At 38.7% G+C, this 14591-nt stretch overlaps 1 protein-coding gene across 4 annotated transcripts in view; it reads right to left on the bottom strand.

Annotated features, from left to right (window-relative positions):
• crtc3 (CREB regulated transcription coactivator 3) overlaps nucleotides 1–14591 on the bottom strand; it is a 146144-nt gene that overhangs the window by 89942 nt on the left and 41611 nt on the right. For all 4 annotated transcript variants that reach the window (XM_049602966.1, XM_049602973.1, XM_049602982.1 and 1 more), the window contains exon 4: nucleotides 9671–9732. In XM_049602966.1, coding sequence (XP_049458923.1) covers nucleotides 9671–9732 — 62 coding nt within the window. The remainder of the gene's footprint in view (nucleotides 1–9670; nucleotides 9733–14591) is intronic.

Raw genomic sequence — 14591 nt, 5'->3', positions numbered from 1 at the left:
GCACAATAAACTTGCGGCTTACATTTCAAATAAAAAAAAAAAAAAATAATAAAATAATAATAATAATAAGAAGAAGAAGAAGAAGGACCTCCTGAATACAGGGCTCCAGACTAACTTTTTTTAGTAGAAGCACTGTAGCCCCTAACTGAAATTTTAGGAGCACAAGCAGAAAATTTAGGGGCACACCTTAAATCATCTTGCAACGCAATTATTCACATTTTTGACCATTTTAACTGTATTATGAACTGTATGTAGTCTACTGTACTTTAACATTGGACTGTTTTAACTATTGAAGTATTTAGCATCACAGAGACTTGTGGTCAACTGATCTTTAATGAAAGCTGTCTTGTGTTTTTTTTTTCCTCTGAAAATATTAACCACATAGTCAGATACAATTTATTTAGCCTATGTAGGTCTGCTCAGCTGCTCTGCATCAGCAAACTGATATGATGCTAATTTACATGAGAATTCATGTAAAACGGAGGTTGAACCATGAACATAAATCACAGAAAGCCTGTAAAGCAGTTTCATAAATAATTAGGGATGTTCCTGGCGACAAATTTCCCTGTCGACTAAACGAAAATTTTGATTAAGACTAGTCGACTAGTCTGAAAAAGGGAAAACACTCATAAAACAGCCAAAATTTAGCACAATTTATTGTTAAGTATTTGAAGCATTGTCCCAAAAAAATATTGTGTGCATTACGAGCCCTTTGAAGCCTTCAATCACAATCCTCAACAACCATGTCAGATTTTAAACGCCGCTGAAGTATGAGACACCTTGCGCCATGCGGTATGAATGTGAACATGATGGCAACCAAAATTAACCACTAAAATACCATCTAAAATTTAAAAAAAAAAATGTCTCTAAAATGTGGGGCACAATGAACCTTTCAGATTATCTGACAAAAATGATAGCAATTCACTTTAAAGTTAACGTAACATCTAATTTTTAATTAAATTTCAGCTGAAATGAGAGGCATATTGTGCTATGCACTATGAATGTAAACCCTGCACATTATCTAGCAACAACTCACTTAAAGTTAAAACAAAATATAACTAGACTTGCACCGATTACAATTTTTTGGGCCGATACCGATTTCTGATTTGCAGTGTTTGGATGGCTGACTCCGATTTTGGCCGATTCCGATTTCATTTTTTCAAACCACTTTACAGCACACAAGATATTGCAATATTTTCTGTCTTTGCTTTATTAGAACATTTTAATCAAGATACAACCAGCTTTTCAATAATCATCTCAAACAAACAAACAAAAACAGTGACAAAGGTTAAGAAATGTTTTCCTTTTTGCCCAAATATAACTTCAGGTACAGTATTAAAATAAATAAGTAAAAAAGGCATACATAAATAAAAATATAGCTGCGAGCGGCAATCTGCAGGTTCTAACCTGTTCCGCCCCAAACCAGCCACCGTGACCCTCACCACCCACCGTGACCCTCATCTGCCGTAGTGCAAGACGTTCCCCACTCTGTCCCTGAAAGCTCCAAGCAATACATACTCTTTCCAAGTCACACATTTCTTGAAATCGGGTTTTCAGCTAGCCTACATGCTAACAACATTTGTGGTATACTTTCACATAGAGACTCCATCTGAGAGCAAATGCATTGGCTAGGAAGATGCAACAAAATGATGTTAATGATTTTTGGAATGAAGTCAAGATTATGAATCATAGTAAAATACCTTTGTCCTCCAGTATGGAGGGGGTAAGTGGCAGTGTAAATATTATGGAATTATGGAGAAGACATTACATGGAGCTTTTTAACTGTATTAAAAGTGATGTTTTTACTGTTGGCGATGTATCTCATGATAATGTGGTCATAAGGCCTGATGATATAAGTTACGCAATTGGGAAATTGGCTTTAAACAAATCCTGTGGCCTTCATCTGATCTCTGCAGAGCATTTGAAATTTTCATGAATGAAATTTTCATTTTCAAGAATGAATGAATGAGTGAATGAATGAACTAGAAAATTTCACATGAAATTTTGAGTGTGCCTGATGCTCGCTGCCAACTAGTATCCCCATACCAATATGCTAATTATTAATAGCAGTAAATGTATCACTGTGTGTCTGTGTGTGTGTGCATGCCTGAATGTGTGTATGTTCACGTGCTGTCGCGCGTTTGTGTATGTGTGAATCTGTCTGTCTGTGTGTATGTCCACTTACAGATAGAAAAAACAGCTTAACTTAACAGCTAAAAAAGACTGCAGTCTAAAATGTCCAAGATGGACACAGAAAGACAGAGACAGACAGACCCAGACAGGCAGACTGACACATATGTAATTACCTCTGTATGATGAGGCTTTAACTGCAAAGAAGTCAGGTTGCTGAAATATTCAAATTTGACTGTGCTGTGACACACAGACGATTGGCCGGACGGCTGGAGTTGATTCAGCCAATCACCAGTTGGCAATGGCACAGTCAAATTTAAATACACCAAGAAAAGGCAGAAACTGAGCCAAAAGTTCCTCTGAAACTCCAACTGTTTAATGAAAAACCGTAAGCGCTACAGCTACAAAAAGCACACCGTGAGCGAGAGGACAGGATGCGGATCACAAAGGTGTAAATTTCATTTCTGTGGTGTGAAAAATGAGGCCAGAGCCATGATGGACATAAGTGGAATGGTCTGCTTTCTTCCAGAAATTTGGGCTCTCACTTAACATGGGAGTGAATGGGGCAGTTGGTTGGACTTGATGTCCTTTTAGACCACCTGCAGCCAAAACCCTAAATCCATTTTCTTCAATGGAACGGCTTTTCCTACAATTTGGTGTACAATTTGTGTATGTAGAGTGAATGATGTGGCCGCACCAGCGAGTTTAAGAGAAAATTTCTTGATGATTTCAGAGGTGCTGTGCACTCTAGCGATGACATCACCCACTCTAACTCTCAACATTCCACGCAATACACACCCATTATAAATTCTGAGAAGGGCTGAAAATTTCATGATTTTTAAACAGCTGGTGTAGAAAAACTAAAAGAGATATGGAAAATATGAATCAGTCACTGAAAGTCGATGGCAATGTCAACATTTCAGAGTTGGAATGGAGTTTCTACGTGAATGTATGAGTTCGTGAAGTGTGGGTGAAGATGAGTGAGTTTGAAGGATTTTCTCATTGACTTCCATTATAACCAAGTTTCAGAAAACGCTGAATATTTTGGAAAGTTTGAATGGGATTGAAAAGTTGAATCATATGTAAAAAGTCAAGGAATTGCTGAATATTTTCCAGTCTGAATGGAGTTTCTAGCTGAAAGTGTGAATCGGTAGTTACCGTTTGAAATTTTGTGATTTTTGAAGATTCCGTAATTCATTTTCAATGGGAAAACGGTTTGGGAAAAAAAAAAGGGAATATCTGGGAATGGCGGTGGCGCCCCCTATGTGCCAATCTCAAAATCTTTTTTTGGGTGTGTTCTTGGTCCCCTTCTGATGATATTTACCCAGTTTTGTGACGATTGGAAAAACGGTTAACATTTTACAGCTGATATTCGCTAAGCCCCGCCCTTTCCAAGGACACTTTGCTTGACGGCAGCCGTGTTTTTCGTCCGATCTTGCTCATTTATAACAGAAATGAGTGTCTCGGTCCCCCGATGCCTCATACCAAGTTTGGTGTTGATAGCACAAATATTTCAAAAGCTTATTCATTTTACTGTTTTTAACATTATTAAAATTAGCAAAAATTCGGTAAGGGCGGCATTCATGGTACAAGAGGCTTTTTTGTAGAGGACTATCAGGAGGATGTGTGTGTAAAATTTCAAGTCAATAACACTTGTGGTGCGGCGGGCAGAGCCTTTCAAGCTTTACACTCTATGTTATAGCGCCCCCATAAGGCCGATTGGGACCAAAGTTTTTGAGCAGTATTTGGATGTCATTTATAGTCCATGTACCACGTTTCATGTCCCTAGGTCCTTCCAGCTGGTCATAAATTAATAAAACGCAAATTATGACGGTTAATGACGAATAGGCCACGCCCACTTTCACCTATCAACATGGCACTCAAGATATTAGTTAATAGCCACCCCTAGAGCAATTCTAAGCTCCGCCCACAGCGAAGATTCATTGGTCCGTGGTGGCCACGTTTTTTGACCAATCTGGCTCATTTGTAATAGAAATGTGTCTTGTCATCCCCCAAAGCCGTGTACCAAATTTGGTGTTGATGGAATCAAAATTGTAAAAGTTTATGACATTTTACTGTTTTTCAAATTATGCAAATTAGCAAAAAAATCTAGTCAGGCGGAGCTTAATGGTCGCAGAGGCTTTTTTGTAGAGCACATTGAGCTGGACCTGTGTGTCAAATTTCAAGTCAATCAGACTTATGGTGTGAGGGGCGTGGCCTCCCAAAAAGGTCATTTTTAAGCCTTAATTACAGCGCCACCATGTGGCCGACTGGGCTCATATTTTAATAAAAGTTGATGCACATCATTTCCAATCATTGGGCCAAGTTTCAGGTTTCTGGCTCATTCCAGCTCACAGGAATTTGAGCTCAAGCGGCAGACAAAAAAAAAAAAAAAAAAAAATAATAATAATAATAATAATAAACCGCTACAATCTTAGATAAATAAAAAAATAAAAATAAATAAAATAATAAATAAAATAATAATCCTTGGTGTATAGCATTTGTGGGTAATTTCTTTAAAAGACAAAAAAGTAAAAATATCTCCTGTGGAAAATTCACACAGGTCTTCAGGACACGCCCGCCAGTAAACGCGCGGACACGCACATCTTCGGTGCGCGGACACGCACATCTTCGGTACGCGGACACACGCCTCGTCAGTTTCAAGCGGCACAGTGCAGCAGTGAGAGCTCCGCAGTTCAGTTTAACACTGACAATTAATAATAATAATAACTTTATTTGTATAGCACTTTTCAATATAAATAACAAAGTGCTTTACAGCATAAAATATCAGCACACACTCAATATCAACACAAAATACATACAAATTAAACATTACATCATAAAAACCTTCCTGTAAAAGTGTGTCTTGAGGAGAGAGGTAAAACGAGGAACAGACTCTGAAAACCTGATTTCCTCAGGCAAATTGTTCCAGAGTCTAGGGGCCCTGATTGCAAAGGCCCTGTCGCCTTTTGTTTTCAGCCTAGACCTTGAAACAGCTAGCAGGGCCTTATCAGCGGATCTCAGACTGCGAACTGGTTTGAGTGAGGATAAAAGGTCTGAAATATAGGCAGGGGCTAGCCCAAGTCTGGCCTTAAAAACTAATAAAAGAATTTTAAAATCAGTCCTAAAATGAACAGGCAGCCAGTACAGGGATGCTAAAACAGGGGTGATGTGGTCACATTTTTTAGACCTAGTTAAAAGCCGAGCTGCAGCACTTTGTACTAACTGTAGATGGTGAAGTGACCATAGTCTTTGTTAACTGGGGATGGCTACTAATAGCAACTGGGGAAAATAAAATCACTATCCTCTTCCTGTTTTGGTAGTGCGATGGTTGATGCATTTCCTCTGTGCCATAAACTGAGCCTCATTCTCCCAGGAGACTGTATCCAGTGGCAAGCAGAATTGCATAGTGAGTGAGGGTTATATCGGAAACCAATATACTTTAGTGGGCTCCAAGGATGATGATCATGTTTTTCTGTAGGCCAACGTGGAACTTAACATCACTTTGGTTCCCTCATGAAAAAGCCTATGGGATTTTTCCATTGGATTTTATTTTAGATTATTCCAGAAGAGCTCTGTGTCAAACAAATGTTTATCATAATTATATTTTTTGTTCTGTAAGAAAATCTTCCCTGATGGACACCACTTTTATGATTTTTGAGGCCTAAATGCAATCACCAAAAGTAAAAACTAACATAAAGCCATACACAAACTACAGCACAGTCTCATGATTAACCATCTCCACCACAACAAGGTGGGGCATTCCTAGGACACTCTATAGCCATTATATTGTGCAATTAACGGTTCCTCCATAATGGCAAGTTAAACAAAAACCTTGTCTATTGCTGTATTAACTGGATAAGCTGTGCCCTGGCAGCCGTAACAGTCAGTAAAACACTTCTGGTGACACTTTACAGCATATATCAAACAGGTTTATGCTACAGAAAGAATCATCCAATGAAGGGAGGTGGATGGCTAGGGCTGTCCCAAACGATGATTTTACTAGCGATTATTTTTTCGATTAATTGACTAATCTCACAATTCATTTTTCGATTAGTTTAATGATTATTTTTTCAATTATCGATTATTTTTTCGATTAATTGACTAATCTCACAATTCATTTTTCGATTAGTTAAACGATTATTTTTTCAATTATCGATTATTTTTCCATTATATGATTAATGAGGAAATTTTAACAATATGAATACCATAACATTTCTTAGTAACTAACTAGTAATTAACATTTACTGAAACATCAGTGGTTCCCCTACCCCCGCCCCACCTTGAATGTCAAGTTAATTTTATTTTCTATATAGTGCCAGATCACAACAGAAGTCATTTAAGGTTACCTTTCCTATAGAACAGAGGGGTATTCCAGGTAGGAAGTTCAACAAACTCCGAGTCTAATCCTGAACTCTGAGTTGACTTACCCTGAGCTGGGAAACTCTGAGTATCCGGTTCAAGAACAGCTGATTTGAATTAGTTCAATCAATTCTGAATAGATACACCTTGAGTTAAGTGCATGCACAGCCACAATAAAAAGCCATTACCAGTGGAGCCCCGATACCTCGATTCACCATGGCAACCGGAGAGAAAAAGCTATGAACTTATTTTACATCTGTGGAACTGGAGGCGCTCATGAGTGCCTACAGCGAATATGAGCATATATTTCGTTAAAAAAAAAAGTAACATCACTAAAGCTGCCAAGAAGAGAGAGGCAGCATGTGAAATTTAGCAAATTTAGCAAGCAGAATTTCTTTGGGAGGTTGGTGGCTTAATGGATAGAGCAGGCGTCCCATGTATAAGGCTTTTGCCGCAGCGGCTCGGGTTTGACATATAGATGGTTGATGACTAATTTGAAATCTGAATTCTTTAAAAACTATCATACCCATGATTAATCTGACTCTTTCCCCTTGACTGCTGTACCTCTGGAATTTCTCAATTATGGGATCAATAAAGGCGTATCTTATCTTATCTTCTTTAGTTTTATTTATATTTGATTTATTAAACAAATTAACTTAAATAACCTGTTATTCAGTGGCTATTTCATTATGTACTGTAGGCCACGAATATATAAAAAGCTACCATTCACAGAAAAACGTAGCGCAATGCACAACATTTGCTCTGAGAGAGCACACGTCTGCGATGTGTCAGATTTGATGTGTGGCCAGTAAATGATTGAGCCTAATGAAAAAACGGTACCGTTCAAACAGATATTCAATGGGGAAAGACAGCACATCTAAACGGAGATCCTCTCCCAGCGTAAGGCATTGCGAATTAATTCTGCCTTGATATCAATCGGATTTCCTACATACAGACAACCCATGTCTGTCTGACAGCTTGCTTCAGGCTCGGCAGTAGGGAGGAGACAGGGTGAACTCAGGGTTTCTTCAAGAAAACCTGCCAGCGAGCAGGTTAGGTTCACAGAGTCAGTTGCCATGGTGATTGACTCAGTTTGACTTACCTCTCTTTCTGGAACTGAAAACCCAGAGTTTCCCTCATTTCAGGATTAACATACTCAGAGCTTTCACTAAACCCACTTTCTGGAATACACCCCAGGCCTATACCTTGTCCCTTTATTAAACAAAATAAATAGCCTTGTGTTATTTATCTTATGTCATTTCTGTCTCTACATGGTCACACGTTTACAATGTTTCTCTGCTCTCTGTAAAGTGCACGGCACATACACACACACACACACACACACACACACACACACAATGTAAATTTTGTGCCAGAGTACATCATTAAAACTTTAAATAGAGCTGGTTTAACTGAGAGAGAAAAAAAAAAGAGCCAGGGGAGGAGCTCCTAGATCTCTGACAACCTGACAGAGGTCCAGACTAAGTCCCCAATATTAACAGGGTTTCCCACACATTAATTTATCTGTGGCAGCCTGCCACATTTAAAAAACCTGCTGCCACATTTTATTTTTTTCTTTTTGGAGCTGGCCCATTTGTTGGGTGTTCTGTTGGAATGTATTTACCATTCAGTTATTAATGCCCGATACTCTCACTGTGCAGAGCATACCCTAGCCAAAGACATAGCAGCAGAGCGTCAGGTGCAGTGAAAGTATAACTTAACCGTTCATTGTGCTGGTTCTAAAAGTTCCTCTTGTAGCAGCTGCTCCTCTCAGATCAGCTTTGATCAGATTGATTGGTCAATTATCCACTCCGAGACTCAAAATTCCAAAAACTGCCGCTAAGGGAAAAAAATTAACTCATGAAAAGTTCTGTCTGCACTGTGTACGCTGTGTACGCAGACATGCAAAAACCTCCGAATTTAGAGAGGGGACAAAGAATGATAAACATAGACACAGAGGCAAGAAAATAAACCCCACAAGGTTAGTACCTCACTCCCATTCTCAGTTAAAGCCAAATATACATTATAATTCTGTGGGAAACACTGCATATTAATGCTTGTTTATTAATTGGCTTCTTGTCATTTTGCAAAAGTAATGAGTATGAATGTTATGTCTACTTGCCCAGCCTGCATGTGCCTCAATGACTGTGACTCTGTCTCATTTATTCATACTCTAACTGAAGTTTATTTGACATGATGCTCAACCTATCTTTGTGAAACACAGTGTGGAACAAAGCAGCACCGTGCAAAACAGACATGAGAGTCTGGATTCATTGCTTTGTGCCACATGGCTCTCCCAGAAACACACCCACTCTGAGAAGACTGACGTCTGTTTGCTCCGTAAAGAGGTTTGTCAGCCAACCTGTTTGTGGTGCCAACAATGACGAGGGCGTGGGCCTGATTCACTTCTACAGTACAAGCTGTTATAGTATGCTCATCATGGAGTCTGGCAAATGTCTGTGTCTGCACAGTGGAAGAAGACAAGGCAGGGAGATTGGCAGCCAGCCAAGCCTGCATACATAACACAAGTGTGGGGAGCAAGAGTGAGAGTGTGTGGGGAGGAACTTGGCTGAGCTTTTTATCACAGGGCCATAATTCACTTCCTTGTAAATACTGAGGAAAAGCTGTCTACCAGTACACTGATTGCTCTATGTAGGCACAACCAAAGCTGAAATAAAGGGGTCTTACAATTTACATCAAGGCCAGCTAGTGTGGCATTTTTTCCCAGCAGGTACTGATATTTCATTTCTGCTCAGATGGAGATTCTGTACCACAGGGCAGTAGTGCTGTGACAACATGAAATCCCTACACACTTGAACAACTGCTGTTGAGCATGACCTTTAAAGCAAAAGGCTATCTGTCAAGCACCTTTAGGTAGATGCAGCCTTCCCTGGGCTAACACAGGGCTTGGAACATTTGTGCACAAACAAAGAAGGTCAACGACTCCACCCATCACCCAGCCTCGGCTCTGCCCTGGACATTCAGTAATTACATACATTTGTCATTTGAGTTTGAATGTGATGGCTGGTGCCTGAATATAGAAAGCAGGTACAGAGATGCTTGATACAGGAAACAGGGGTGGTGAGAGGAAACAGTTCCTGTTGTAAAATCACATAGTAAGAGGAAGAAGAGAAGACAATAACCATTCTGTCAGCAGCTCAACAGGTGTACTACTCACCTTCTCCAGCTGTTGTCCAGAGGTGGGGACAGGTACACTGCTCCATATGGAGAGCTCTCTATGTAGATTTTAATTAAGGGAATTATTAGCACAAACACAGAAACATCACTGGTGATATTAAGGTCATTTTTATACAGATTACATTCACTTATTTCAATGTTAGTAGATATCACCACACACAAAGAAATGAAGACAAATATACTGAACAAAATGTAAACATTGCACTTTTGTTTATCCTCCCATTGTTTTGTTTTTTTACAGGTTTAAGTTCAGGACTTTTTTGCACTCAGATATATTTCCCTTAAATTTGTGGTCACAAATTTGTTAAAATCCATGTTAGTGAACACTTCTCCTTTTTTAAGAAAATACATCCACCTGACAGGTGTAACATATCAAGATGCTGATTAAACAGTATCATTACCACACAGGTGTGTGTGGGGATGGTCATGATAAAAGGCCAATCTAAAATGCGTAGTTTGATCACACAACACGACATAGATGTTGCAAGTTTTGAGGGAGCATGCCATTGACATGCTGACTGAAGGAATGTCCACCACAGGTGTTGACTGTGAACTGAATGTTCATTTTACTACCATAAGACATTTCCAGTGTGGCTTCTATGAATTTGGCAGTACATCCAACTAGCCACACAACCACACAAGTTGATTACAGCAATGAACTGGAACCATGTCAAAACCCTGGTGAAGACAGTGAGAATGCAAATGAGCTTCGCTGAGATAGTTTCTGATGGTTTGTGCAGAAATTCTTTGGTTTTGCAAACCAATTGTTGCATCAGCTGTTTGGGTGGCTGGTCTCAGACAGTCTCACAGGTGAAGACACTGGATGTGGAGGTCCTGAGCTGGTGTGGTTACACATGGTCTGTAGTTGCAAGGTTGGTTGGATGTGCTACCAAATTCACTTAAAATTCACAGAAACTAACAGACACTGGCCTTCTCCAGTGTGGTTTCTGTTAATGTGGCAGTATATCCAACTGGTCTCTCAAAGTAGAAACTACACACTACTACACAAGTAGTATGTGTGAAATTAGGATATAATTAAAAAATCTTTTTTCCATTTTCAAAATATGGCACAGTGATTGGATAAGCCAGAGCCACAAACCACACTAAATATTTTCATTTTCAAGATGCTGCTGTGCTGCCTGTCATCATCGCTTAAACCACTTGGCACAGCAGATAACTTTCTAGCTTGCAGCTGTCAGACTAAACTGATTCTCAGTGTATGGGGGAGTGGCTCTGTGGAATGGGCAAACTATGGGGACCCACTAAAAAATCTGTGTTTTCCCCCGTTTTAATATAAAAACTTTTCTACCATTTAAAATGAGAAGTCAAACTTTTTAAAATGTTAAACAAAGACAGCCATTCAAGGATTCTGCCTTCACAAAATACATTCTTAAAAAACTTGAGTCAATCAATCAATAGCTCATTAAAGGATAAATAAACAAGACTAGAAATCTGACCAGGTATTTGATGCTAGGGCTGGGCAGTATATCGATTTTCTTTATATACAGTACAGGCCAAAAGTTTGGACACACCTTCTCATTCAATGCGTTTTCTTTATTTTCATGACTATTTACATTGTAGATTCTCACTGAAGGCATCAAAACTATGAATGAACACATGTGGAGTTATGTACTTAACAAAAAAAGGTGAAATAACTGAAAACATGTTTTATATTCTAGTTTCTTCAAAATAGCCACCCTTTGCTCTGATTACTGCTTTGCACACTCTTGGCATTCTCTCCATGAGCTTCAAGAGGTAGTCACCTGAAATGGTTTTCCAACAGTCTTGAAGGAGTTCCCAGAGGTGTTTAGCAGTTGTTGGCCCCTTTGCCTTCACTCTGCGGTCCAGCTCAGTTGTGGTGAGTAAAAGCCCCGCAACCATTTTTAAATTTTCTTACTTTAAGTCAAAAGTTCTTGTGTTTTTTTTTTTAGCTCTGGAGAGCTCCTTCAGCAATAGACTGATTCACCCAAAGTGTGTGAAGGAATGCTATCAAAGATCCTTCCTGCTGGCTGCTGTCAGGCTACATAACCAGCACTGCTCACAGTAAACTGCACCACGGACACTTTAGGGACACTATGGACATTTTATGGACACCACTATAAGCATTGCTGTCCCCCATGTTGTTGTTTATTTGCACATTCAATATTCACTTTGCACTAAATATGTTCACTTTAATCCATTGCTCACTTTTTATCCACTGCTCATTATTATTATTTATTGCTGTTTCTTGTATTTTTTGTACTTTTTTCTGCATGCCTAGTTTTTAAGTTTTTAAATATTGAAATCTTTAATTTGACTCTTTACCCTTGACTGCTGTAACACTGGAATTTCTCAATTGTGGGATCAATAAAGGTGTATCTTATCTCTTATCTTATCGCAATATATATTGCAAAAAAAAATAAATCTTTGTAAATAATTCTTTGTAAATAATTTGTATAAATCAATCTGACTCATAAAGCTAAAGGCCCCAAAGCACTGAAAGCATCTGATGCATGCGTTTTGAAGTACACTTACTGTATTAAATGGCCTAACATACACCCAAGGCTTAACCGTATGTTAACACCAAAGATTGTAAAAATATTGGAAGTAGCTAATGTGACGTCACCCATTGGTTTGTGGAGTGCCATTTTGAAGCCTCAAGTTCAGCATTACGGCCATCACCATCTTGTTTTTTTTTTTTTGGAGCCAGACGTGACCATAAAAAGGGCGAGAGGTTGGAGCTGTGAAAGGGGGGAGTGATGGATCTGACTGAGGACCTGAGGACATTATCAGCAGACAGCCTGTCTCTCAAAGCGGCCTGTCCTTAATTATGCATAAATGTAAGCTTCAATAAAATATAAACAGGTGAGTTACATAAAAATTCACCATCTGTACAGTTGTCATTAATGTTGATATTAGCAAACACTGTCCTGTTTGGTGTGAACACACCATTATGAAGCTTCTCTGACCTCGTTATGAAAAAAAAAAAAAAAATTATCACTTAATAATAATTATATGGTCCCCAGTGGCTTTACCTGTGTTCTACATCAATCCAATGGAAGAAAGGAGCAGAACACAGCCAGCAGTTGCCCTCCTGCCTCATGTAACATTATAGAGTACTCAAATATAAATCTGTAGAAAATAATTGGGGGTTATCTGTAAAGCAAACAAACAATTTTAAAAAATGTGTTTAAAGTGTCTAAATCTAACAGTACATACTGAGAAAAAACTAAATCACTTAGAGGCTGGCCCATAACAAGGTTTAATAGTAGAGATTTAAATCTTTTAAAATATATTTTACGCTCAAGTAAGGTTTTGTCCCAATTCTCTCTCTCTGTCTCTCTCTCTCAAAAAAAAAAAAAAAAAAAAAAAAAGATTTCTTCACTCTTACTCACTCCATCATTAAGGAGACACTAGAGAAATGGATTTTAAAGGGTGTCTCTGGGAACTGAAGTGCAAACACATGCCTATGTTCCTTACTCTGAGTGTGTTATCATCATTACAACACTTGGGACACATCTGCAGCTTACTTGTTGAAATCATATCTGCTGCTACACTTATATGCACACTCATACACAACCTGAGAGTGAATTCAGATGATGCTGAGAATCTCCTACTGTCAATGTCCATTAGGCAGAAGTAAAACGCACTGGGTCTCATTCATGAAAAGTGAGTAAATCTGTGTGTAGATTTGCACATAAAAGCCTACACTACTAAAAACCTACTCCGGATTCAGGAACACCGCGGGAAACTCAGATTTGACCGCAAACACCTGTGTATGATCATGAATGCCAATCCATTGTAAAGTGACAGCGCGCTCCCGGTAATCAGCAATTAGCATAAATCCCAGGCCATGAATAGCCAATGACCACCATATAAGGAAGTGTAGGTGCATCCAGTCAACCTGTCAGTCATGGCGCAAAGAAAGAAAGAGAGACAAAGAAAAAAGAATTTTTCTGAAGCGAATATCAAAATAATTTTGGGTGAAGTGGACTTAAGAAAAAACATTTTATTTTCTTCAGTTAGTAGTGGTGTGACAGGGACAGACAAAGTGAAGGCCTGGAGGGAGGTAACAGATGCTGTTAATGTTGTCTCTGTGGTACAAAGAACCATGTCAGAGGTGAAGCGTAAATGCCTTGATATGAAACTGGAGGCAAAGAAATGCATAAGCACACACACAAAAAAATATAGCGGTCACCAAACAAACAGAAGATTCATTTGTGGGGTTTTGAATGAAGTGGGAACGGGAATCCAGAGATGTTTTGTGCGTAATGGATAAACCAAATCAGTGATGGCTGTCGGAATGTAGAGCTATTTAACATTTATTTTAACAAATGATACGGATAACATATAGCCTACAGCAGTTTTGTATGCATTGTCTTCAAATTATTTGAATCTTAATAGCCTAAAGCTCTGTTTTATACAACGTAAATTAAACATTTTTCAAATCAGATTTATTCATTCAAATGATCAAAAAGCCAAAAAAACCAAACAAACAAACAAACAAAAAAAAAAAAACATGTTGTCTCAAATAATTCTTTCAGCTGGCGCGTGCTCCTTCGTGGCTCCACCACCTGCTGCTCCTGCTGCCCCTGCTGAACCCAGGCACTGAGGCCGAAGAGGCTGTGATCCGGCTGTCCTTACGGATATTTTTATTATCATCATTCAACATGTAGAAAGAACGTGTAATCTATTGAGTCAATTTACATAGATAATTCACAATCATGAACCTAATCTGGATCTTAAACCTGCTAATTGCCAACTAATTTAACTAAATGTGTTATATTTTTAATATTTTTGTCATGTTTAGATTATGTGTTTCAAAGGCATCTGTGTACTGTGTACATAACAGAGCGCAATACGAATTGAAATTGTAATTTCCAATAGTGACAAGCAATATTTATGTGCTTTACTAAATTTAC

This window comes from Epinephelus fuscoguttatus, linkage group LG2 (assembly GCF_011397635.1).
Source record: "Epinephelus fuscoguttatus linkage group LG2, E.fuscoguttatus.final_Chr_v1".
NCBI lineage: Eukaryota > Metazoa > Chordata > Actinopteri > Perciformes > Serranidae > Epinephelus > Epinephelus fuscoguttatus.
Note: the sequence above shows the minus strand (reverse complement) of the source record. Positions and strands in the feature narration are given on the sequence as shown.